Here is a 23,386-nt window from a genome sequence, read left to right on the forward strand (position 1 = left end):
CATGGGCAGGCAGACGAGGTGGTTGAAGAGGGGCAACTTCACTCGTTTCATGCATTTCTTGTACATGTTCTGGAAGTGGGTTGTGCAGCGCAGCAGGCCCCTCTGGATCACAGCTGGAGAGCAGGAGGAGCCCTCAGCTGCCTGTGCAGCCCACTGCCCCAGCCTCCAACCCAGTGGGGACAGCAGTGGGATCTGGGGCAGCCCCCTCGCTTTCCACCCTGCTCACTTTCACAGCGAAGTTTGGTCTTTGTCTCGTAGAGCTCCTGGGTACTGGACTCTTTTTCCATCTCTGGGTGTTGCTTCAGGTCATAGCCATCATCACTGACCACCTGCTCGTTCAGCTCCATGAAGGCTTCGGAGATGTTGTGTGTCTCGGCGTTGAGCGTGTCCGCACTCTTCTACCAGGGCACACACACACACACACACACACACAGACACAGGCAGAGGCTTGGCCCTGCTCCCCCAGCCCCCCAGCACCCCTGCCCAGAGCCCTCCTCACCACCAGCTCCTCCATGACTTGGCGCAGGGGGGCTGTAGATGCGTGCCACAGGAGTCCCGTGTGGTTGACCTGTAGCTCCACCACGCACTCCATCGAGCGCTTCGTCTCCATCAGGTTATACCAGAGGTTGGCCCCAGGTCCTGGTGGCAGCAGGGGTGGCTCAGAGCCCAGCAGCTCCCAGGAGCCCACTGGGGGACACAGGGATATGGGGGGGGGACCCTACCGTTGTAGATGGCAGCGAAGACAAAGGAGAGAACGTAGAGCCGACCCTCCTTGCCCAGGAACTTGGGCACCATGAGCATGTTGGCACAGCGGAAATGGGGGGACGTGGCCCAGCCCAGGGCAGTCACCCCTGTGCAGAGCAGAGAGCTGAGCCCATGGTCCCCACAGACAACCCCCTGCTCTGGGGGTTCTGATGGTTCTCAGATGGGGCTCCTGATGGTCCCCATGCCCTCGGTCCCCTCCCTGTCCCATCCTCACCTATCAGCCACCAGGTAAGCTTCACCTTCAGCTTCTCTGATATGTCCAGAGGCATGATGAGGAAATGGCAGATCCCTGGAACACCCAACAATATTCCTCATTTTTCCTAACGTTCCTAATGTTCCAATTCTCCCATTCGTCTAATGTGGCAAATTCTTCTTCAAAGACTTCAAAACTCACCAACAATTTGCCAATAGTTGGTAACAAAAACCTTATCTCATAAGGTTTGTCTCATAATCTGACAGGGAAAAATCCATCAGCTCAAAAGAGACACCCACAAATAATAATCACACATTACATAGATAATCTACTCATTACAGCACCAACAAACAAATACAAAAGACTTGTGACAGCATAATTACAGAACTTCAAAACACAAGATTAGAAGTCTCTACATCAAAAGTCCAAAAAAATCTCACCACAGAAATACTTAAAATTAAAAATCACAAAACAAACAATTAAGCCACAAAATATAAAATTCAAAAGCAATGCCAACAACTTACGAGATTTAAAAGAATTCAATTAGATCGGGCCAATTTTAGAGATAACTAATGATAAACTTACACCACTTTTCAACTTATTAAAAAGAAGCTACAACATCAAATCTCCCAGAACCCTCACACCTAAAGGCCAAAAAGCCCTCAAGAAAATTACTAAAGCCCTTCAGCAAAAACAAGCACAACAATGTGCAATGCCACAACACGTACGAAATGTACAAAAATTTTTGTAATGTACAAAATAAAAAATGGGCTGGGGCTGCTGTGGAATGCATCTTGAGCTGTTTACTTTCCAGCATCAGCCTCATTCCATGGTGATGACAATGGGAAGATGCCAGCAGCTCACATCCCCAGCAGCAGACCAAGAACTTAATGTCACAACTCACTTTAAAAATTTTTTGACCAACCTCACAAAGCAAAAGCACATTGACAGTAGTTCTATCCAACCACTATAATCACATGTACCTTTGGTTAAAACAATGCTTGCTTATTTAAAATACAATACCTGCTTGGAAGCCTTAAAACACAACACACAGAGCTCCATTATTAAGCTTAAAAGTTCCTAATATCTCACTAGATAAACTTTTCTGTAGCTTAGGGAGTTATTCTAGACAAGCGTTAATCCCTTTGGTTTTATTTGTCCTTACTTTGGAGATAAGTTGGGAAAAAAATATCATTTATTATTATACATTTATTTATAGTTTATTATTGATTTAAATGTCTATTCTATATATATATTAATAATAGCATGTATTTATTTATTTATTTATTTATTTATTTATTTATTTATTTATTATATATTTTTTGTCCTCAATTTTCTCCAAAATTTTTCCCAAATTATCTCCAAATTAAGGACCATTGTTCTATTTGTCTTTGCTTCCCACACCTCACACAACTTTTCTGCTGACAAACCTTTTGGCTACTGCTTAGCTCTAAATTGTTCCGTTGTCATGTCTGGAGGTGAGGAGACGAGTGTTGGGGACTAGCAGTCCCAGTGTGTGGGAAATGGGATAGAAAAATTTATAGAACATTTGTAATATAGAAAATTGTAATAAGTATAGATAGATGATAGATAGATATAGTATAGATATAGATATAGATATAGATATAGATATAGATATAGATATAGATATAGAATAGATATAGATATATGGATGGATGGATGGATGGATGGATGGATGGATGGATAGATAGATAGATAGATAGATAGATAGATAGATAGATAGATAGATCTTGATATATTTATATATTTATATACAGATATATAGGTAGATAGAGATAGGGATAGAGTGATATAGAGATATACAGAGATATAGAGACAGAGATATAGAGATATAGAGATATAGATAGATATAGACACAGATTTAGATTAGTTATATAGATATAGATATAGATATAGATATAGATATAGATATATAAGATTTTTATATAGATGTAGATAGATATAGGTACAGATACAGATATAGATACAGAAACAGATATAGATATAGATATAGATATAGATATAGATATAGATATAGATATAGATATAGATATAGATATAGATATAGATATAGATATAGATATAGATACAGATATAGCTATATAGATATAGATATAGATATATAGATATATGGATAGATTAGATAGATAGATAGATAGATAGATAGATAGATAGATAGATAGATAGAAAGATAGATAGATAGATAGATAGATAGATAGATAGATAGATAGATAGATAGATAGATAGATAGAGTGATATATACAGAGATATAGAGACAGAGATATAGAGATATAGAGATATAGAGATATAGAGATATAGAGATATAGAGATATAGAGATATAGAGATACAGATTTAGATATAGATATATAGATATAGATATAGATATAGATATAGATGTAGATATAGATTAGATATAGATATAGAGATAGAGATATGGATATAGATATGAATATAGATATAGATATGGATATAGATATAGATATAGATATAGAGATATGGATATATATATAGGTACAGATATAGATATAGATATGTAGATAGATATAGGTACAGATACAGATATAGATATATACATATAGATATATGTATGTATAATCTATATAATATAGAAAATTTATAGCAGTTCCGCTGTCTCTAAGACCTGCCTTTTGCAGCTTCCCCAAACCCTGTGACTTCAGTGATTCCCCCACTCACCGAGGCCGAGGAACATCCCGAAGCCGGCTCCCAGGAAGGCTTTCCTGCAGCGGTACTGGTCGGGCCGGCTCCAGAGGAAGCGGCTGCACGGGCCGGGCAGGACCGCGAGCACCACTCGCTTCAGGGCTGGGAGGGGACACAGGCGTCAGCCCTGCCCTGCCACTGCCCTGCTGGGGACAGCAGAGGTGGCGGAGCTCACTCGTGTTGGGAGGTTTCTGAGCACGGGGTTCTGCTCCAGAATCGATGCCCGGGGGATGCTCCGATGGAGAGGGAACACGCTCGGGTGTTTTTACCACCACCACCTCCCGCAGCTCCCTGTCACTGCTGGCAGCTTCATCCTCGGAGTCAAAGTCGGGTCTGCAGGTGGGGAGAGGAGTGTTGAGGAGCAGCAGTCCAGGTGGGTGGGAAATGGATTTATAGAAAATTTTATAGAAAATTTATAATATAGAAAAAATTAATATAGAATATATTAATTAATATTAATTAATATATAATAATCAATTATAATTAATATATTAATATATATTAATCAATATATAGAATATGTGTATATATATGTATGTATATGTATGTATGTGTATATGTATATATTCATGTATGTACGTATGTATGTATGTTATATATATCATAGAAAATAACTATTTAAAATATTTATAGTACATATATGTATAATATATATAATATAGAAAAATTATAATATAGTAGAAAGTTTTATAGAAAATTTATAATCTAGAAAAAATTAAATATAGAACGTGTATATATGTACATATAAAATATATTGAAAATTCAAAATATAGAAATAGAATATAGAAAATTCTACAGAAAATTTATAATCGAGAAAAACTTAAATATAGGATATACATAATGCAAAAAAAATTTATAATATAGAAATATAGGAAATTTTAGTAAAATATTATATAGAAAAAATTAATATGGAATATATATAGAATACAGAAAATTTATAATGTAGAAATAGAATATACAAATTTTTATCAAAAATTTTAATAAAGAAAAATTAATATAGAATATATATAATATATATAATATATATAATATATATAATATATATAATATATATAATATATAATATATAATATATATAATATATATAATATATATAATATAGAATTTCATAATATAAAAATATAGAACATTTTATTAAAAATTTTAATATAGAAGATATAGGCATATATATGTATATATAATACAGAAAATTTACAATATAGAAGTAGAATATAGAAAATTTTATAAAAAATTTCTATAGAAAATTATGTACAGAAAAAAACTAAAAAAACTAATTTTTTTGAAATTATAGAACATTTTATAGATATTTATAGAAAATTTATAGAAATTTTTAATAGAAAATTATATATAGAAAATTTTAGCAGGTTTTTTAATTATAGAAAAATTTTAATAGACAATTTAATAGAAATTTATAGAAAATTCATAAAATTTTATACATATAGCATTTTTTAATTTATTTTAAATATTGAACATTTATTTTAAATATTGAAAATTCATAATGCTTGGCAGAACTTTAGAACTGATAGAAAATATTTGAATTTTAAATTTAATAGCACATTTTTAAAGTTTGACAGAAGGTTCACAGAGTGTGTATTTGTATGTAAACTTTGAGATAAGAAATGTTGATTTAGAAATATTACAGGACAGACATTGTTGAGAGAGAAATGGAACTAGAAATAAGTTTTAAAGGATGATTTTCCAAATAAGACTGGATACTTTAGAGAAATAAAACAATGAAAGATGCATTGTAGTAGGACCCATGAGGGGTAGTTTTAGATGATTCATTTTAAATTATTTATAGTATGGTGTGGTTAAAGCTAATAGACTAAAAAACACTCATAGTGTATTGTAATTCAGATTGTGATTGTAATTATGACATCTGTATTGTCTCACCCTTCTCATGAGACTGAAAATAAAAGTTTTTGAAACACCTCTCAGTTGCCCCATATCTGAGTCTGAAAAAAGTACAATCCAACACCAGTGCTGGAAGGGAAGGAGGACATTGCCATCCCCACAGGCAGCCTGTCACTGTAATATTTTCTGGAAAAATCCTTTTGTCAGGATTTGTCTCCTGGGAAGCTGAGAAGCCTCAGAGAAAAAGGAAAACAATTTTATCTCATTTGCTTCTCCTGTGTTTTGCTGCTTTGGAATGAGATTGTTTATCCAACAGGGGATTTTTTATGTGAATTGTTTTGACTTAATGTCCAATCACCATCAAGCTGTGTTGGCACTCCGGAAGGAGTCACAAGTTTTCTTTTAGCCTTCTAAAAGTATCCTTTCTCTATTCTTTAGTATAGTTTAATTTAGTATTCTTTAATATAATATATTAGCCTTCTGAGAACATGGAGTCAGATTCATCATTCCTCCCTTCGTCGGGGGGTCTCAGAAAACACCACAGCAGCCCTCACCTGGAGAGAAGCCCCTTGCTCTCCTCCTCCTCCTCCTCCAGCTGCTCCTGCAGCCTCCTGGATGTTCTGGAGGGGGACGTCCAGCTGCTGATGATGTCCTTGATGCGCTGCAGCAGCTGCTGCCCTCGCTCCCTGCTCCGCTGCCTCCTCACCACTGGAGATGCGTCCTCCACAGCGCTCTGCTCTGCTGTCTCCTCCTCACTCGAGTCCCTGTGGGGGCACAGAGGGCAGGGCTGAGCTGCAGCCCCCCCTCCCACACCCCCTGCAGCCCCCCAGGCCCTGGTGGGCTCCCAGCACCCCTCTGCTCACAGCTCCTCGTCCCCAGAGTCCGGGTAGCTCAGGGGGGCCATGCAGACGGAGCAGGTGTTGTTCAGGGTTTTGTAGCAGTCACTGCAATACAGCCCTGTGGAAAATGGGGATGTCAGGGGGTGGAATTTTCCGGAGAGGGGGACCCCAAACTGTGAGGGCTCCTACCTTTGCAGTTGAGTGTGATGCAGGCAATGAAATCTGGCCGCTCTGCCATCCCACAGCTCAGGCAGTGTTTGCGCTGGATGCCCGCGCGGCGAGCGAGGCGAGCAAGGAGAGGGAACCTGCAAGCACGTGGGGCAACGCCATCTCAGAGGTCCTTGCCACAGACCCCCAGGGATGATGCTGCCCCTTTTGCATCTCCTGGAAGAGCTTACCTGGAGATGAGGATAAGGAAGAGCCTGCTCTTCCCGGTGTCGGCCAAGCGCTGCGTGCCCCCTCGGCTCAGGGCAAACACCGCCCATTCCCGCCGTGCCCGGATGATGTTGTGGAGGAAGGCCAGGCGCTCCTGGCATGGAGGGGATGGGGTGAGGGCAGCTGGTGGCTCAGGGAGTGTAGAGGGACACACACACATGCACAGGGGACTTCTCACCATCTCACGGGATGGGAAGTAGCAGGCACACACCGCCCGGCGCAGGCGTGCCATGTAGGAACCAAAGACAGCGATGAAGAGCCAGATACCGTACAGGATTCCTGGTGGGAAGAAAACGAGTTAAGTGGGGAGGGCACCCCCCTACACCCCCCCACCCACCTGGGTCGTTGAGGGTGCAGTGGCCTTGGTCTGCACACCTATGGTGATGTAGGTGGCGTGGTCGGGCTCCTCGGGCTGGATGAGGCAGGCCTGGGACAGCACCGAGACCTCGCCCTCCTGCAGCGTGTTGAAGGCAGAGACCAGGTCCTTGTAGATCTCACTGGTGTAGCCCGTCCCGTTGACGCTGATGGTCATGGTCGACGGCGCTGTGGGCGAGCAGTTCAGACCTGGGGCCATCCCACAGCCCTGACCCTCAGCCAGCAGAGCACCCGAGGGTGCTGCTCACCCCTGGCAATGATCTCCGCGCTCAGCTGGTGCCGGAACAGGTCAAGGAGCCAGAAGATGCTGTAGTCAGCCAGGATGATGCTGAGCCCCAGCAGCGTGTGGCGCAGGAACCCAAAGAGCTGAATCCCATACTGGCTTCGCTCAGCCTTCGACAGCCACAGCGCACCTACACGGCCGCGGGAGCACCGTGAGGCCATGTCGGGGGGCTCAGGTTGGGCTGGGGGATACCCTCGAGGGTGGGACTGACCTGGGGGGATGTAGCGGCCCCTCTCCCGCCCCGACAGGGGCAGCACGGTGGGTTTGCCCTGCTCTGCACACCGCAGGTCCATCTCCACGAAGCGCCGCGTGATGTAAACGTTGTCAAAGGTGTCGTCCCGCAGGTAGCGGCGCCGGTACTTAACCGCGCTGAGAGCACGGGGGAGAAGCTGAGCACCTCCACATCAGGTCCCCATCCCCATGGGTCATCACCAGGGCACTACTCACCGGTACCACAAGAAGAGGATGGCCAAGAAGGAGATGTAGGAGAAGAGCTCCAGGAAGCGGTGGTAGGGCTCCATGTGGTGCTGCACGGCCTCCATGATATCGGCAGACACCTCCCCCAGGCTCTTGCTGGCGTTGAGGTTGACGCTGAAGTGGTGCATGACCGTGATGTTGAACTCAAACTCGGCACGGACGCGGTTCAGGGCGTCTGTGAGGGCTGCAGAGGGGATGAGAGGTGCTGTGCGTTGCAGCTGGATCCAGAAGAGAGGTGCAGGAAAGGACCCGTGCAGTGGTTTTGGTTTGTTAATTTGAGATTTTGTTAATTTTGAGATTTTTTTTGGTTAATGTGGTAAAGAGTGTGGTGGCTAATAACTAATGTACTTATTTCTTGTGGTGAGGTAGGATTAGGAAAAGAGCAAAGAAGGTTTAAAATTTTAAAAGGGTATAAAGAAAAATGTATTAATAGTAACTTAAAGAAAGAGTAAGAATTAGAATAGATAATATAATAAGAATTAGAACAAAACTTTTAGAATACTCTTCTTCTTATAACCTTTTTTTCTTGCTGATAATGTAAAGAAATAAAATTTTAGTTAGTTTACTACTTTTTTAATAGTCTTTTTTTTTTCTTTGTTTATTTAGAGAGAGTGGTTTAAAGTTTTGTATCATTTCCATAGACGTCTCTCATGTAAAACAGTGACAACCCCCAACCTCCACACGGCACTGGATACTCACGGTTTGCAACGTTGGCCCGGATGAACTTCTGGATGTACTTTGGGATGGTGCAGAACATGAATGAAACTGCAGAAAGGGTGGAACCTCTGTAGGGCTGGGCCCCCATGATGGGGACACATCTGCCCCATCAACCCCATTAGCCCCCCGTTAGTGGCAGAGGGACAGGGACTCACGAGTGCTGATCGTGCCGCAGAGGGCCTTGAAGGTGATGATAACGTAGCAGATGTGGAAGAGGAGGGGCAGGGCACGCTCACACTTGTCCCTGGCCTTGTCTATGTAGCGATAGCAGCTGGTCTTGGGATCCCCCAGCTCGCGGTTGCAGATGTTGCCAGCCCTCGCCAGCCACATCCAAACGTTGCGCAGGGCCCGGGCTGTGGGCAGGGAGGGGGCATTGGAGGCAGGGACGGTTTCAGAGGAGGGTAAGGGGGTGCTGGGGCTGGGGACACCCCCAGGGGTCCAACACTCACCAATGTGTCTGGTAGAGTCTGTGATGGAGCGGATGAATTTACGGACGCGGTCACCCAGCACCTTGGCATTCTGGCCAATCTCCTTGATTTTCCTCTGCAAGTCTGCAGAGAGAGAGGACACCTGAGCACACCCCATAGCCTGAGACTGTTCTGTTCTCCCCAGGAAGGGCCCCTCCAGTCCCTCCACCTTGCCCCAGCCCCCTGCTCACTCAGCAGTGGCTCCTTGGCACGTTGCAGCCGCTCGGCCGTCTGGTTTTGGGCCAGCTCAGCCCCACACGACAGCGCCTTGGCGAGCTGGGAGACGTTGTGCATGAGATTGGTGCCAGGGCCTTGCATGGTCAGGCACAGCGCCAGCACCATGACCATCATCTTCCCCTCCTCTGCAAAGACAGGGCAAGAATCAGTCTCATAATCTGACAGGGAAAAATCAGTCTCATAATCTGACAGGGAAAAATCAATCAGTCTCATAATCTGACAGCAAAGAATCAGTCTCATAATCTGACAGGGGAAAATCAGTCTCATAATCTGACAGGGAAAAATCAATCAATCTCATTATCTGAGAGGGAAGAATCAGTCTCATAATCTGACAGGGAAAAATCAGTCTCATAATCTGACAGGAAAAAATCAATCAATCTCATAATCTGAGAGGGAAGAATCAATCTCATAATCTGACAGGGAAAAATCAGTCTCATAATCTGACAGGAAAAAATCAATCAATCTCATAATCTGAGAGGGAAGAATCAGTCTCATAATCTGACACGCAAGAACCAGTCTCATAATCTAACAGGGAAAAATCCGTCTCATAATTTGACAGTGAAGAATCAATCTCATAATCTGATAGCAAAGAATTAATCTCATAATCTGACAGGGCAAAAATCAGTCTCATAATTTGACAGGCAAGAATCAATCTCATAATTTGACAGGGAAAAATCAGTCAATCTCATCATAATCTGAAGGTTGTGAATTCCATCCTCACACAGGACACCGCTAATGTTGGTTATCTAACTTCTTTTTTGTTTCTGTTAGGGTTGGGATTGAAAGCACTCAAGATGATATTTCGTGTCTGGATTTCGAAGTTTATTATTTTTTATCTATATTATAGTCTTATAAACTGTGAGTTCTATAGTATTTTACTAATAAATTACAAAATTATTTTGTATCTATTTTTACAAGGTCTTTAAAGGAAAAAGTATCTAATTAAGAAATGACACTTAAATTATTTTTATTTTCACTCAATAACTAATAATTTGTTTTTTGCAATTGGACTTTTTAAAGTTTAATTATAAAATACTACTTAGATTAATGAAGAAGAAGGAGAAGAAGGAGGATTAGCTACTGTCTTAAATTTCTATCTTAGTTTTATATATACTTTATTTTAATTTTTTTATATTTTATAGATGTATTACTATACTTTAAAACTTGAAACTCCAAGTTTTCTACTAGGTGATATTACACACTTCTATTTCAACTACACACTTATAATCTTATTATTAATCTGTTATGTATAACTAATCTGCTATATATAATTTATAATTTTATCATTAATCTGTTATATATAACTAATCTGTTATATATAATTTATAATTTTATCATTAATCTATTGTATATAACTAATCTGCCATATATAATTTTTAAACTTATCATTAATCTATTATATACAACTAATCTGCTACATATAATTTATAATCTTATTATTAATCTGTTACATATAACTAACCTGTTATATATAATTATATTATTAATCTGTTATATACACCTAATCTGCTAAGTACAATTTATAATCTTATTATTAATCTGCTATATATAATTTCTTATTTTATTATTCATCTGTTATATACAACTAATCTTCTCAGTATAATCAATAATCTTAGTATTAATCTGTTATATATAAATAATGTTATAAATTATATATAACTTATAATTTTATTATGAATCTGTTCTATATAACTAATCTGCTGTATATAATTTATTATTTTATTATTAATCTGTTATATACAACTAATCTGCTAAGTACAATCAATAATCTTAGTATTAATCTGTTATATATAAATAATGTGTTATATAGAATTTATAATTTTATTAATAATCTCTTCTATATAAGTAATCTGCTATATAGGATTTATAATCTTATTAATAATCTGTTATATATAACTCATCTCTTATATAGAATTTATAATATTATTAATCTTTTATATATAATTTATAATCTTATTCATCTGATACATATAACTAATCTGCTAAATATAATTTATAATCTTATTTTTAATCCATCATTAATAAATTTTGGAAACTTTTTTTACGGGTTTAGATCAAATGTGGTGTTCTCTTGAGGGTCTGTGTTTTTTAACCCAGAACATTTAAATTTTTTAGTATCTAGGGTTCTAACACATTCTTGGTGCTCAGCCAGGAGCCGGCATCCCCTAGCACCCATGGTTGCTCACTGGTGAAGAAGTGCGGCAGTGCCAGCAGCACGATCATCCGCGTCTTCATGGAGAAGGCCATGCCCAGGCCCATCCCCGCGCCCATGAAGACAGTGACGCTCAGGCAGTACCAGACATTGTGGCCCTGCACCAGCAGCACCAGGGCCCCGTAAATGCTGGCCAGCAGCAGGCCCAGCGTGAGGCCGCCCAGGCTGCGGGCGAACTCCTGGGCCTTGCTGGGCTCCTGCGGCCTGCGCTTGGCCCCGGCCCGCGGGGCCTGCTGCTTGGGCAGGCCCCGCCGGGCCCGCAGGGCTCTGCCCAGACCCGACACCAGCCTCATGCCGAGGCTGCTGCTGCTCCCTCCAGCTTTGTCTGGGTGGGAGAACAGCAGAGTGAGCGAGAGGTTTCCAGGGTGCTGCTGCACCGTTGCAGGTCCTGCCTGACGGTTTCCGTTGTGCTCGAAACCCCTCGGCAGTTTCAGTTGAGCTTTGCTCAACGCGCTGGGTGCGTTGGACTCTCTGAGCTCCTCAGGGAGGGTAATGAATGCAGGGGTTTGTCAGGAAAATTAATCCACAAACACCAGAGGTTTCTGTCCAAAAAAGAGACAGAGGAGTGTTGTAACTTTATTCAAACAAAGGGAGAGGCCATGAGGCATTCCCCTGGGTCTCAAACTTTTGGGGTCGCAGTCTCCTTTTTATCCTAATTTCTCTCTCTCTTTTCCCATTTCTGAGGTACATGAGAGGTACAGACTTCCCGGAACACCTGATACCAAAGATTCCCCTCTGATGCATAACCCTCAGTTTTAATTTTTAATTTCTTATGGAAGTTAGCCTCATGCCGAGGCTGTTGCTGCTCCCTCCAGTCTCGGTGGGAGAACAGCAGAGTGAGCGAGAGGTTTCCAGCGTGCTACTGCACCGTTGCAGGTCCTGCTTGATGGTTTCCATTGAGTTGGGAACTCCTGGGCAGTTTCAGCTGAGCTCTGCTGCACTGGGTGCATTGGAATGCAAGACTCTCTGAGTTCCTCGGGGAGGGAAATGAATACAAGACCTTGTCAGGAAAATTAATCCACAAACCCCATAATCAGAGGTTTCTGTCCAAAAAGGAGACAGAGCAGTCCTTTTACTTTGTTTGAATAAAGGGAGAGGCCACGGGGCATTTCCTTGGGGTGTCTCCAATTTTTGGACTAAGCAGCCTCCTTTTTATCCTAATTTCTCTCTTTCTTTTCCCATTTCTGAGGTACTTGAGAGGTCCAGACTTCCCAAAGCGCCTGATACCAAAGATTCCCCTCTGATGTATAACCCAAACTCCAGCTTGGGACTCTATACTAGAAAAGCTTTTAACATGGATTTTCACACCCTGAACTCTTGCCTTCCAACTGATGCATTCATGCAATGAACAACCTGACAGCAACCCACAGCTGTTCGTGTCTCTTTGAATATGCCAGACCCAGTAAAAGCTCAACACCCTGATGTTCATCTTCCCAACAGAGAAATTCTGTATAATTACATGTCAGTAATTGCAGGTTTAATAAGCCTCAGCAGTTGTAGAGAGAAGAAACTCCAGCCAATAAATCAGTGGGGACCAGAGCTCATGGGACACTAGAGACACAAATCAGGGACATTTGGCCACACAACCACAAGATGGAGAGGAAAAAACAAGGCCAGGCATCAGCCAAAAGGGCAAAGTGGCTATTTGCAGCAGGAGAAGATCACAACCACTGAGTCAAGAAACCCACTGACCCAAAAGGAGAACACTCGGTACTCCTCCACCCTAATTAGCATGAGAAGCAAGAGACTCATTCAACCAATAGAAGAGAAAATACTAATTAATACTAATTAACGAGGAACTGTGTGACTTGCAGACCATGAATGTTTAATACTTGTTTGCTAAATGTCATAGTTGAGAAAGAGACAATACAAAGCAACACACTCCATTTTCAGAAGGCTTCAAACCTGGTTTTATTTTAGTATGCATGCTTTTTATACATTCTTTCAAAACTCATAAGTTTACACTTTACTCATTGGTCAGGAAAGACAAACAAAGTGCTCATTGGAACCAGCAGTTGCAGGTTTCTCTTATTTATCCTTTTTTCTTGGTTTCTATGTCAACGACTTTGGTAGAAAATTCTTTCAGGGGTAAACACGGATCCTCTTCTCAAACTCCTCTCTGGCTCGCAGAAATCACTGTAAAACCTCTTCCACACAGAAACAGTGAACAGTTTGCTCACTTGGGGTTGCATTGGGGATTGACCCCTGAACAGAACTGAAGATCAATCAAATCCCTTTGGCTCTGGCTGGGATTGGCCTCTCGCACACCAGGGGGAGGAACCCATTTCAGGAGAAGATTTTGGTGACCCAGACGGGCCACAAAGCCTTGCTTGGATCATCTTCCTGCTCCCAGAAATGCAGAATGGGATGGAGCAGGACTCCTGTGGTGGGGTGGCAGCTCGTGTCTTGCTCGTGGTGTCACAGACCCCAGGCTCCTGCAGGACAGCAGCAATGCAGGCTGCAGCCCCATGCATGGCATGAAATGGGGTCTGTGTGGTCCATCTGCCACGGGGTTGAAAGAGGATATAGGGAAGATGGAAGTGGGGGGTCTTCTGTGTGTAAAATCTGATAAACAGAAGAAGGAAACTGACATCTGTTTCTTTGCTTTAAATGGTCCTTTATGTGGACGGTAGTGTTTCATAATAAAGTCAAAGTTTTCTGTGTGGAAAAAGAGGGGGAAGAAAGCTTAAAATGAAGCAACTTCCCTTGACAAAGACCAGTCACAAAGAAAAAAAAAAAAAAAAGACCTGACACAATCTTTTCCTCATTTTTCTTCGTTTCCTTACTTATATCTGGTTTTAAAAAGGTGAAGGTCGGGATCTCTGCTGTCTGGGATGATGAAGGTGGGGGTCTCTGCTGTTTTGGATGATGAAGGTGGGGGTCTCTGCTGTCTGGGATGATGAAGGTGGGGGTCTCTGCTGTCTGGGATGATGAAGGTGGGGGTCTCTGCTGTTTTGGATGATGAAGCTGGGGGTCTCTGTTGCACGAGGAGATAAAGGCAGGGCTGGTGACGCTGAGGGATGTGGGGGTCCCTCCTGCCCTGGGGGATGGAGGCAGGGGGCTCTGCCATTCGGGGTGGTGAACGTGGGGGTTTTAGTGCACAGGATGATGAGGGCAGGGGTCTCCAGGGCATGAGCTGATGAAGGTGGGTGCCTCTGCACTCCGGGGTGGTGAAAGTGAGGGTCTTCAGTGCACAGGATGATGAAGGAGGGGTCTCCAGAGCAAGAGATGATGAAGGTGGGTGCCTCTGCTCTCCGGGGTGGTGAAGGTGGGGGTCTCCACTCTACGGGATGATGAGGGCAGGGGTCTCGGGATGGGGAAGGCTCCCACCCCATCACCACCGCCGCCTCGCCAGCCACCCCCAGCCCCTCCCGGTTCACACGGACCCACCCCCGCTCCGCCCCGGCCTGGGCGGTGCCGGAGGAGCGGAACGGGGCCACGGCGCTGGCAGGGAAGTTCCGCCCCCGGGCCGGGCCGGGCCGGGCGGGGTCGGTGCCGGTGCCGGTGCCGGGGCCATGCGCGACGGGAACCGGCGGGGGCGGCCGCGGCGGGGCAGCGCGACCCGGAGCGGCCATGGGGGCGATGGGGCCGCGGCTGCTGCTGGCCGCGGGGCTGCTGCTCTCCGCTGGCACCGGGAGAGCTGCAGGTGAGCGGGGGAACCGGGGTCCCGAGCGGGATGCGGGGGTCGGTGGGGTGCGCGGCTCGACCCCGGGCGGGGCATCACGGGGATATCCGGGAGGACCAGGATGGGATCGGGAGTTGTAGCCCCTCTGGAAGCTCGTTGCCACCTCCTTAGGATGTCCGGGGTGTCCTCCCGGTACGCTCGGTGCGCCCCCCGGTACACTCGGTGCCCCCTCCCCGGGATGCGCGGTGCCCCCTCCCCGGGATGCTCGCTGCTCTCCCGGTCCCCCGGTTCTGTCCCCGGCGCTCCCCGGGCTGGTGTGGACGTGCGGAGCGAGGTTTGCTGCGTTCTCCAAACCGCTTCCCGTATCCCGGGGCCCTGGGCGGGCAGGGGTTCCCCAAAAGCTGACGGGAAGGGGGGGTCTGAGTCAGCCCAGCCCGGCTCCCAGCCCTGCCCAGTCTCTGTGCTGGTTGTACTGGGCAGCCGGCCGAGGTGATGCAAGGCTTGGCCGAGGAGCTCATCCCGTCCTCCTGCAGCCCCCAAACAGGGGGGTTCCCCCCAGGCTGTGCTGGGAGCCGTGCTGTGAATGTGGGGGTCCCTGTCAGTGCTTCCCACCTGTCCTGGGGGGCTGTGGGGGTGACGGCTGGGGGGGCTGTAATGCCTGAGTGACCAGACTTGGGTGGGAGACCAGGAGGGTCCAGGGTGCAGGCTGGGGGTCCAGGATGTGCTGGGTGACCTTGGGGGTCTGGGATGTGCTGGGTGACCTTGGGGGGGGTTTGGGCTGTCCTGGGTGACCCTGGGGGTTTCTGGGCTGTGCTGGGTGACCATGAAGTGTCTGGGCTGTGCTGGGTGACTTTGGAGCTCTTGGATGTGCTGGGTGACTTTGGGAGTCTGGGCTGTGCAGGTGACACAGTGGTGAGGGCCCTGTGCAGGTGACACAGTGGTGAGGGCCTGTGCAGGTGACACAGTGGTGAGGGCCCTGTGCTGGGTGACACAGTGGTGAGGGCCCTGTGCTGGGTGACACAGTGGTGAGCACCTGTGCAGGTGACACAGTGGTGAGGGCCCTGTGCAGGTGACAGCTCGCAGCAGCAGCAGCGCAGTGAGGAATCAGGACACTCCTGGTCAGTGACCCCGCGGGTGCTGTGGGATAACCGGACGCTCAGCTTGGCTGAAGCCACCCAGGTGAGCCCCCACCCGCATTCCTGGGGTCCCCCACACTTGTGGCAGTGCCTGCACCCTGCCACCTCCCCTTGCCCTCTTCTCACTGCAGGTCATGTCCTGGTGCCACATCCCCAACACCCAGAAGCAGTGGGGAAGGGAGCCCTCAGCAAATCCCCCTTCCCCTCCTGATGCTGGCGGGGACATTTCTGGGTCGGGGTCCGCACCGGGTGGGGCGGAAGGGCCCGGCCCACCATAGGGAGTCTCTCCGGTGTTTCCGCAGCGCTGCACCGGGCAGGAAGAGCGGGAGGAACGGGGTGGGAACCCCCCCCGACACAATGAGGCCGGGAGGGAGGGACGCTTCCTGCGGGGAGGGCAGGGCATCCCTTCCGACCGCTCCCTCCGGGCACGCGGCGGGGCCGGGCGGGTCGCGGTGCCCCTGGGAGTGCGTGGGGAGGGGGCAGCTTGGCTCAGGGGGTGCCCCCTTAACCACGGCCTGTGCCAGGGGGGGTTCCCCGCCCGTCTGACAGTGCTGCTGGAGCTGGAGGGAGTGCGGCTGCTGCTGGAGCTGGAGCAGAACTGGTGAGTCTGTGGCTCTGGGGGGAACAGCAGGACGTGGGATGGAGCTCCTGGACCTGTGGAGGGTGGGGGTCCTGCTGGGACCCTGGGGCTCTGTCTATGGTGTTACTTAGAGTGGGGGTCCCCTATTCACTGTCTCCATCCATGCACAGGTGGGGTGGGGACCCCAGGGTGCACCCACAGCAGGGACATGGGAGGTGCTGAGTCCTCCCTTCCTGCCGGGGCGTGCTCAGGGCAGGGTGAGCTGGGGGTTCCTGCTGTGGGTGACACGAGTCTCTGGCAGGGAGCTGGTGCAGGGCACTGGGGCGCTGCTCTATTACCTGCCCGATGGCACACGGGTGATCCAGGAGCCCAGAGAGCAGGTATGGCCTCCAGCATGGCTGTCACCTGTGCTGTCCCCAAGCTGGGGGCTGTCACACCCCTGTCCCCCCAGCCTGGGCTGGATCCTGAGCCCTCTTCTCTGCTGCAGGAGCACTGCTGCTACCAGGGGACAGTGCGGGGCTTCCCTGGCTCCTGGGCCAACCTCTGTGCCTGTGCTGGACTCAGGTGAGTCCCCAAGCCCAGTGGTCCATGAACCCACTCCCACTGTGCTGATGGTGGGATGGGCTCCATATCCCAGCTCCTCTGTCCTTCCCCAGTGGCCGCCTCTGGCTGTCGGACAGCAGGAGCTACACGCTGGAGCCAGACAGCAGCAGCCCAGGGCAGCACTTGGCATCCCGGCTTCGGCTGGAGCCACAGAGCTGCAGGCAGGGCTCCCAGCCTGGGGCAGAGGCAACAGAGCCCCCCTGGCCACAGAGGGTAGGTCACCCAGGGGTCTTGCCCCACAGAGTGTCCGTGTGTCAGCACTCTGACCCCTCTCTGTCCCCAGGGCAAGCGGGCAGCGGCAGAGCAGCGCTTTGTGGAGCTGGTGATGGTGGTGGACCACGCTGCGGTGAGTGCTGGGCAGTGTGCCCACAGCAGGAGCTGCCCTTCCCACAGCCACCCCTCTGAGCCCTCTCCCTGTTTCCTCAGTTCCAGAATTACCCCAGCCTACAACGCGTTCACACCCGGACCCTGGAAATTGCCAACCAGGTGGATGTGGTGAGTGACGGTCGTGTCTGTCCATGCCAGCCCCGTGCCCGGCTGTGCCCCTGGCCCTGCAGTGCTGGGGGGGGCTCTGACCCCTCTGTGCCCCCCAGTTCTTCCGCCCGCTGGGAGTGCGGGTGGCCCTGCTGGCCGTGGAGGTCTGGAGCGAGGGTGACAAGATCGCGGTGGGCGGCAGTGCCCGGGCCGTGCTGGAGCGGTTCCTGCGCTGGCGCCGCGAGGAGCTGCTGCCCCAGCTGCCCCACGACAATGCCCAGCTCCTGACGTGAGTGGGGGACAGGGTGGGGACAGGGGGACGAGGCCATGGCAGTCCCCCCAACCCGCTGTGCTCTCTCTCTCCCAGGGGTGCTCACTTCGATGATGTCTCCGTGGGGATGTCGACTCAAGCTTCCATCTGTTCTCCCACGCGCTCCGGGGGGGTCAGCATGGTCAGTACCTCTGTCCCCCCACCCCATCCTCCCACCAGCTGCCCTCCCTGACCCTGCTGTCCCACAGGATCACTCCGTCAGCATCCTCGTCGTGGCCTCCACTGTGGCCCATCAGCTGGGGCACAACCTGGGCATGCGCCACGACGGCGCCGGGCGCCTCTGCGACTGCGGCGACCTCCGGCACGACCGCGGCTGCATCATGGCACCGCCCACGGGGTGAGGGCAGCGGGCAGCCCTTCGGGGAGCTGGGGCCAAGCCCCTTCCTCACCTCACCTCACCTCACCTCACAAGCCCTTCCTGCCTCTGCAGGTTGACGCCTGGCTTGAGCTTCAGCAACTGCAGCCGGCAGGAGCTGGAGCGCAGCCTGCAGCAGGGCCAGGGCTGGTGCCTGTCCAATGTCCCCGAGCCCCAGGTCCTGACCGGGAGCCCCACCTGCGGGAATCGCTTCGTAGAGCTGGGCGAGGAATGCGACTGCGGCCTCAGCGTGGTACGGGGGGCTCTGGGTAGGCCTGAAGCCCTGAAGCCACCCCGTTTCTCCATGGCTCTGCCCTGGGGTGTCTGGGGCTGGCAGGGTGGTTTCCACCAGTGCTGGGTGCTGGTGGCACCCACTGACTGCAGCCTCCCCACCTCAGGAGTGCACCGATCCTTGCTGCAACAGCAGCTCCTGCCAGCTGATGCCAGGGGCCGTGTGTGCCACCGAGGATGCCTGCTGTGAGGACTGCCAGGTGTGTGGGGATGGGCACCCGTGCCATGGGCACACCAGCCACTGCCTGTGGTGGGCGAGTCCCCCACCTACCTCATTTATCTGACCATGTCCCCCATTCACCCCGTTTTTCTGACCATGTCCCCCCACAGCTGCGCCGTGCTGGCCACGTGTGTCGGGAGCTGCTGGGCGAGTGTGACCTTCCCGAGTTCTGTGACGGGGTCTCACGGCGCTGCCCCCCTGACACGTTCCTGCAGGACGGGCAGCCCTGTGCCAGCGGGCGGGCACGCTGCTACAGCGGGGCCTGTGCCACCTACGAGGGGCAGTGCCAGCAGCTGCTGGGGCCAGGTAGGTAGAGCTGGGCCGGGGTGGGGTGCTGGCAGCTAGGTAGGGGTGCTGAGGGTCTCTGCCCCCGCTGCAGGTGCCAGTCCTGTCTCCAGCTCCTGCATGGCAGCCCTGAACACCAGAGGGGATGAACGTGGGCACTGTGGGCAGCTCCCCAACGGCTCCTATGTCACTTGCACCCAGCAGTGAGTGAGGTCCCTGTCCTTCTCCATGTCCCCTTGCCATGCCCCCTGCCCTGACCTCTCTGTCCCTGCAGGGACACCAGCTGTGGGATGCTGCAGTGCCAGCGCGGCAGCTCCCGTGGGAACAGCCCAGAAGGGTCCTGCCAGGGCACCACCCTGCCCGGGGATGAGGATGTGACAGATGCGGCCATGGTGCTGCCTGGCACCACCTGTGGCCCCGGGAAGGTGAGCAGTGGGGTGACAGGGAAGGGAGCAGGGGGAGTCTCACAGTGCTGACACCCCATCCCCTGCAGATGTGCCTCCAGCACCGGTGCCAGGACGTCTCCGTGCTGGGTGACCAGCAGTGCCAGAGCAAATGCCACGGGCACGGGGTGAGTGCGGGGCTGGGGAGCGGCTGTGGGCAGTGGGGAGCTGCCCCTCAGGGGCTGAGCTGAGCCGGTGTCACCCACCCAGGTGTGCAACAACCACGGGCACTGCCACTGTGAGCGGGGCTGGGCCCCCCCAAGCTGTGACAGCCCCGGCGTGGGGGGCAGCGAGGACAGCGGCCCTGCCGGCCTTGAGCGAGGTGAGGGACAAGGGCAGCGCAGAGAATGGAGCTTTGTGTGGTGCCAGGGGGGGTGCTGGGCACGGCGGGGGCTGACGTGCTGCTCTCCCGCAGGGGGAAGCGCCCTGCCCACGGCCCTGCTGCTGAGCGCGCTGCTGGGGCTGGCGCTGGCACTGGGGCTGTGCCGTGCCCGCCGTGCCGGCCTGCACAAGCGCCTCTGCCAGCTTGGGAAAGGCACCTCCTGCCAGTACAGGTACCGGGGATAGGGGGGCACGTCGGGGGCGTGTGGGGGGCACGTGGGTGTTGGCACACTCGGCTCTGCATGCGTGTGCCAAGGCGCACTGGTGGCATGCAGCCGCCGTGCTCACCTCTGCATGCGTGTGCCGTGACACACAGGTGACACACTCACTTCTACGTGTGTGTTGTGACACGCAGGTGGCACGCAACCCTCTCTGCATGTGTGTGCTGTGTCATGCAGATGGCACGCTGGCCTCTGCACTGGTGTGCCAAGGCACACAGGTGGCACACAACACCTCTGCACGCGTTCGCCGTGGCGCATCAGCGGCCCGCTCGACTCTGCTCACGCGTGCTGCGACACACGGGTGGCACTCCCACCTCTGCATGTGGCACGCAGGTGGCACGCTCAATCCTGCATGCGTGTGCCCTGGCATGTGAGCACACACGCACACATGTCCCCCGTGGTGGCCGCCCGAGCACGGTGCACACGTGTCCCCACAGCGACCATCCACGTGTGTGTTTGCGCGTCCCCAGCGCAGGTCACAGCCCCGTCACCCCACGTCCCCGCGGCTCCTCTCGCCCCCCCAGCCCCGGGCTGAGCCCCCCACTCTTCTCCCCACAGTGCTGAGACCCGGGTGCGGTTCCTGGGAGCCGCAGACGGCTGGAGCGGGTAACGTCACCGCCGGCGCCCGGGCGTGGGGCTGTCCCCGAGCCGTCCTGCTTCGCAAGGCCTCCGGTGCTGCGCTCTTCCCCTGGCAGTGCCCGTGGGGTGCGGGGCAGCCCCGGGGTGCGGGGTGTCGCATCTTCCGGCGCCGAGGGGTTCGTTTCTCTTGGGCTTCTGCTGGTGTCGGTGTCGCTCGGTGGCTGTGCGGGGTCCCCCAAACGCCCAGAGCGAGCAGGGTCTCATCTTGGGTTTTTTCTGCAGGATCTCACAGCCAGAGCCCACGTCGGGCAGCAGCCAAGGTCCCCCTGCGCGTCCCCGGCCGCCACAGTGGCGGCAGGCCACGGAGCTGCAGGTCATGCATGGCAGCAAGGTGAGGATGGGGGTAGCAGGTGCCCAGTTCTTTTCAGTCCTGGGGTGCCAGCTCATAGCATCCCACGTGTGGGGATATCCCACTCCTTGGCACACAGAGCAGCCTGGCACGGCCACTTGGCACAGCCGGGATTGGAGCCCGTCCCAGCCAGGGCTGTGCACTGAGTGAGGGGGGGGTCTCTGTCTCTGCCTGGCGGGAGGGGGGTCTCCGCATGCTGCATGGCTTGCCCCCCCTCTCCCTCTCTCCGCAGCCGGCTGCCCTCGGCTCAGCCCGGCCTGATCCGCCCTCCCGGCCTCTCCCGCCGGACCCTGTGCCCAAGGTAATGCCCGGGCAGGGCGGGGGGCACCCCCCAGCCCACCCTGGACCCGCTGCATGTCTGGCTGCGCTCCAGCTCTCGGGGACCTGTGTGACACGGCTGTCCCCAAACCCCTCCAGCCCAGCGGGACGCTGGTTCCCGCGCTGCCCTACTTGTCCCCCGCTGTCACACTGTCCCTCTCTCTCTCTGCCCAGGCCCCCCCCTCGGACAGGCCGCCCCCCCCCACACGCCCGCTGCCCGCAGACCCTGTGCTGCTGAGCGCTCAGGTAACGCAGCAGCACCTGCGTGTGGGGCTGGAGGCCATTCCCACCCCCGAGCCCATCAGGGGGTCAGCCCCTCGCCGAGCTTTGACCCTCCTCATGGCCTTGCAGCCCTCAGGTCCAGCCAAGCCGCCCCCACCACAGCGGCCGCTGCCCTCGGACCCGCCGGGCCCTTCGGTGTCCCGCAGTGAGAGCCCCCCTGGGCACCCCTATGTCACCGTGATTCCTGCCAGGTGAGCACGGCATGGCTGGGAGCTCCGGGAGGTGTGAAGGGGTGATATGGGGTGTGAGGGGGCGATGTGGGGTGTGAGGGGGCCATGGGGAGTGTGAGGGAGCAATGCGGGGTGTGAGGGGGTGATGCGGGGTGTGAGGGGGTGATGGGTGTGTGAGGGAGCAATGCGGGGTGTGAGGGGGCGATGGGGAGTGTGAGAGGGCAATGCGGGGTGTGAGGGGGCAATGCGGGGTGTGAGGGGGTGATGCAGGGTGTGAGGGCGTGATGGGTGTGTGAGGGAGCACTGGGGGATGTGAGGGGCGATGCAGGGTGTGAGGGGGAGATACGGGGTGTGAGGGAGCAATGCAGGGTGTGAGGGGGCGATGAGGGTGTGAGAGGGCTCCGGGGGGGTGTGAGGGAATTTCGGGGGGTGTGAGGGGGCGATGCGGCGTGTGAGGGAGCTGCGGAGGGTGTGAGGGGGGTCCAAGGAATGTGGGGGGCAATGCGGGGTGTGAGGGAGCAATCCGAGATGTGAGGGAGCGATGCGGCCCTGCAGCAGCCTGAGGGGAGTGCGGGTGGGGGAGAGGGGGTAGCCAGGATAAATGAGGGGCCAGAACAGGGCGGGAGAGGAGAAAGGAGAGGGTCAGGGTGGGGATGCAGAGCAGGGAACGGGGGGTGCTGCAGGGGGACTTGTGCGGACCCCACCCTCACCCCAGCGCCCTCCCTTCTCCTGCCAGGCCCGCGCCGGCGCCGCCAGAGGCCTGAGCCGCGGGCAGGGAATGCGCAGCGCTGGATCCGCGGGGAAGGCCGAACCCCGCCGGGCCCCGCCGCCCGCTCTTTCTCCCGCCACGTCAATAAACGGGCTGTGAGCCGCCTCTGCGCTGCCTCCGCCGCACCGGCACCGGGGCACCGCGACCGGCACTGGGGGGGGAAAGGGGCGGAACTACAACTCCCGGCAGGCCCCGCGCCGGAACCGGCGCTCCCGAGCGCCGGCGCCCCCTGGCGGGGACTGCGCGCAGCTGCAGCGGGGGCGGTGCCGGGGGCCACGTGGGCACGGGCGGGGACACGGGGGGACACACGCGAGTGGGCACGTGTGTGTGTGTGACAGGGC

General features: G+C 51.9%; 3 protein-coding genes across 7 annotated transcripts in view; 1 reads left to right on the plus strand and 2 right to left on the minus strand.

The window, feature by feature from the left end:
* The window catches only part of DCST1 (DC-STAMP domain containing 1), a 4,183-nt gene extending 3,149 nt beyond the window's left edge, over window positions 1-1,034 (minus strand). Inside the window, exons 1-5 of the mRNA XM_058042634.1 lie at window positions 980-1,034; window positions 723-851; window positions 500-639; window positions 227-398; window positions 8-113 (exon numbers count right to left, since the gene is read on the minus strand). Coding sequence (XP_057898617.1) covers window positions 8-113; window positions 227-398; window positions 500-639; window positions 723-851; window positions 980-1,034 — 602 coding nt within the window. The remainder of the gene's footprint in view (window positions 1-7; window positions 114-226; window positions 399-499; window positions 640-722; window positions 852-979) is intronic.
* A 157-nt stretch (window positions 1,035-1,191) lies between these two features.
* DCST2 (DC-STAMP domain containing 2) lies at window positions 1,192-11,866 on the minus strand. The gene is made up of 17 exons (XM_058042635.1): window positions 11,548-11,866; window positions 9,316-9,486; window positions 9,107-9,208; window positions 8,813-9,010; window positions 8,640-8,705; window positions 7,911-8,124; window positions 7,675-7,832; window positions 7,429-7,593; window positions 7,181-7,348; window positions 6,984-7,084; window positions 6,769-6,899; window positions 6,560-6,675; window positions 6,395-6,488; window positions 6,086-6,295; window positions 3,853-4,010; window positions 3,654-3,779; window positions 1,192-1,217 (listed from the first exon to the last, which is right to left on the minus strand). Exons 1-17 carry the CDS (start codon window positions 11,864-11,866, stop codon window positions 1,192-1,194), a joined length of 2,523 nt encoding a protein of 840 aa, XP_057898618.1.
* A 3,256-nt stretch (window positions 11,867-15,122) lies between these two features.
* ADAM15 (ADAM metallopeptidase domain 15) lies at window positions 15,123-23,152 on the plus strand. 5 transcript variants are annotated; one of them, XM_058042691.1, is made up of 25 exons: window positions 15,123-15,219; window positions 16,268-16,377; window positions 16,859-16,935; window positions 17,216-17,294; window positions 17,402-17,478; window positions 17,571-17,730; window positions 17,801-17,863; window positions 17,944-18,012; window positions 18,111-18,280; window positions 18,359-18,443; window positions 18,511-18,659; window positions 18,753-18,930; window positions 19,076-19,168; window positions 19,299-19,494; window positions 19,568-19,676; window positions 19,748-19,898; window positions 19,967-20,044; window positions 20,127-20,238; window positions 20,332-20,470; window positions 21,077-21,124; window positions 21,380-21,488; window positions 21,739-21,807; window positions 21,999-22,070; window positions 22,176-22,297; window positions 23,013-23,152. In XM_058042691.1, the coding sequence occupies exons 1-25, from the start codon at window positions 15,147-15,149 to the stop codon at window positions 23,038-23,040; spliced, it is 2,616 nt and encodes an 871-aa protein (XP_057898674.1). In that variant the 5' UTR covers window positions 15,123-15,146; the 3' UTR covers window positions 23,041-23,152. The 5 variants fall into 5 exon arrangements, 4 of the variants coding, with proteins under 4 accessions (XP_057898674.1, XP_057898671.1, XP_057898672.1 ...); XM_058042688.1 differs by lacking the exon at window positions 21,077-21,124; XM_058042689.1 differs by lacking the exons at window positions 21,077-21,124; window positions 21,739-21,807.
* Window positions 23,153-23,386: the final 234 nt, after the last annotated feature.

This window comes from Melospiza georgiana, chromosome 33, assembly GCF_028018845.1.
Source record: "Melospiza georgiana isolate bMelGeo1 chromosome 33, bMelGeo1.pri, whole genome shotgun sequence".
In the NCBI taxonomy this organism is placed as follows: Eukaryota; Metazoa; Chordata; class Aves; order Passeriformes; family Passerellidae; genus Melospiza; species Melospiza georgiana.

Coding starts and splice junctions, on each gene's coding strand:
- DCST2 (XM_058042635.1), bottom strand. CDS start 11,866: ATGAGGCTGGTGTCGGGTCTGGGCAGAGCCCTGCGGGCCCGGCGGGGC. Junction 8,125..8,639: donor CCGGGCCAACGTTGCAAACC/GTGAGTATCCAG, acceptor TCCCCTCTGCAG/CCCTCACAGACGCCCTGAAC. Junction 4,011..6,085: donor AGCAAGGGGCTTCTCTCCAG/GTGAGGGCTGCT, acceptor CCCCACCTGCAG/ACCCGACTTTGACTCCGAGG.
- ADAM15 (XM_058042691.1), top strand. CDS start 15,147: ATGGGGGCGATGGGGCCGCGGCTGCTGCTGGCCGCGGGGCTGCTGCTC. Junction 18,013..18,110: donor TTGCCAACCAGGTGGATGTG/GTGAGTGACGGT, acceptor TGTGCCCCCCAG/TTCTTCCGCCCGCTGGGAGT. Junction 19,495..19,567: donor CCAGCAGCTGCTGGGGCCAG/GTAGGTAGAGCT, acceptor CCCCCGCTGCAG/GTGCCAGTCCTGTCTCCAGC.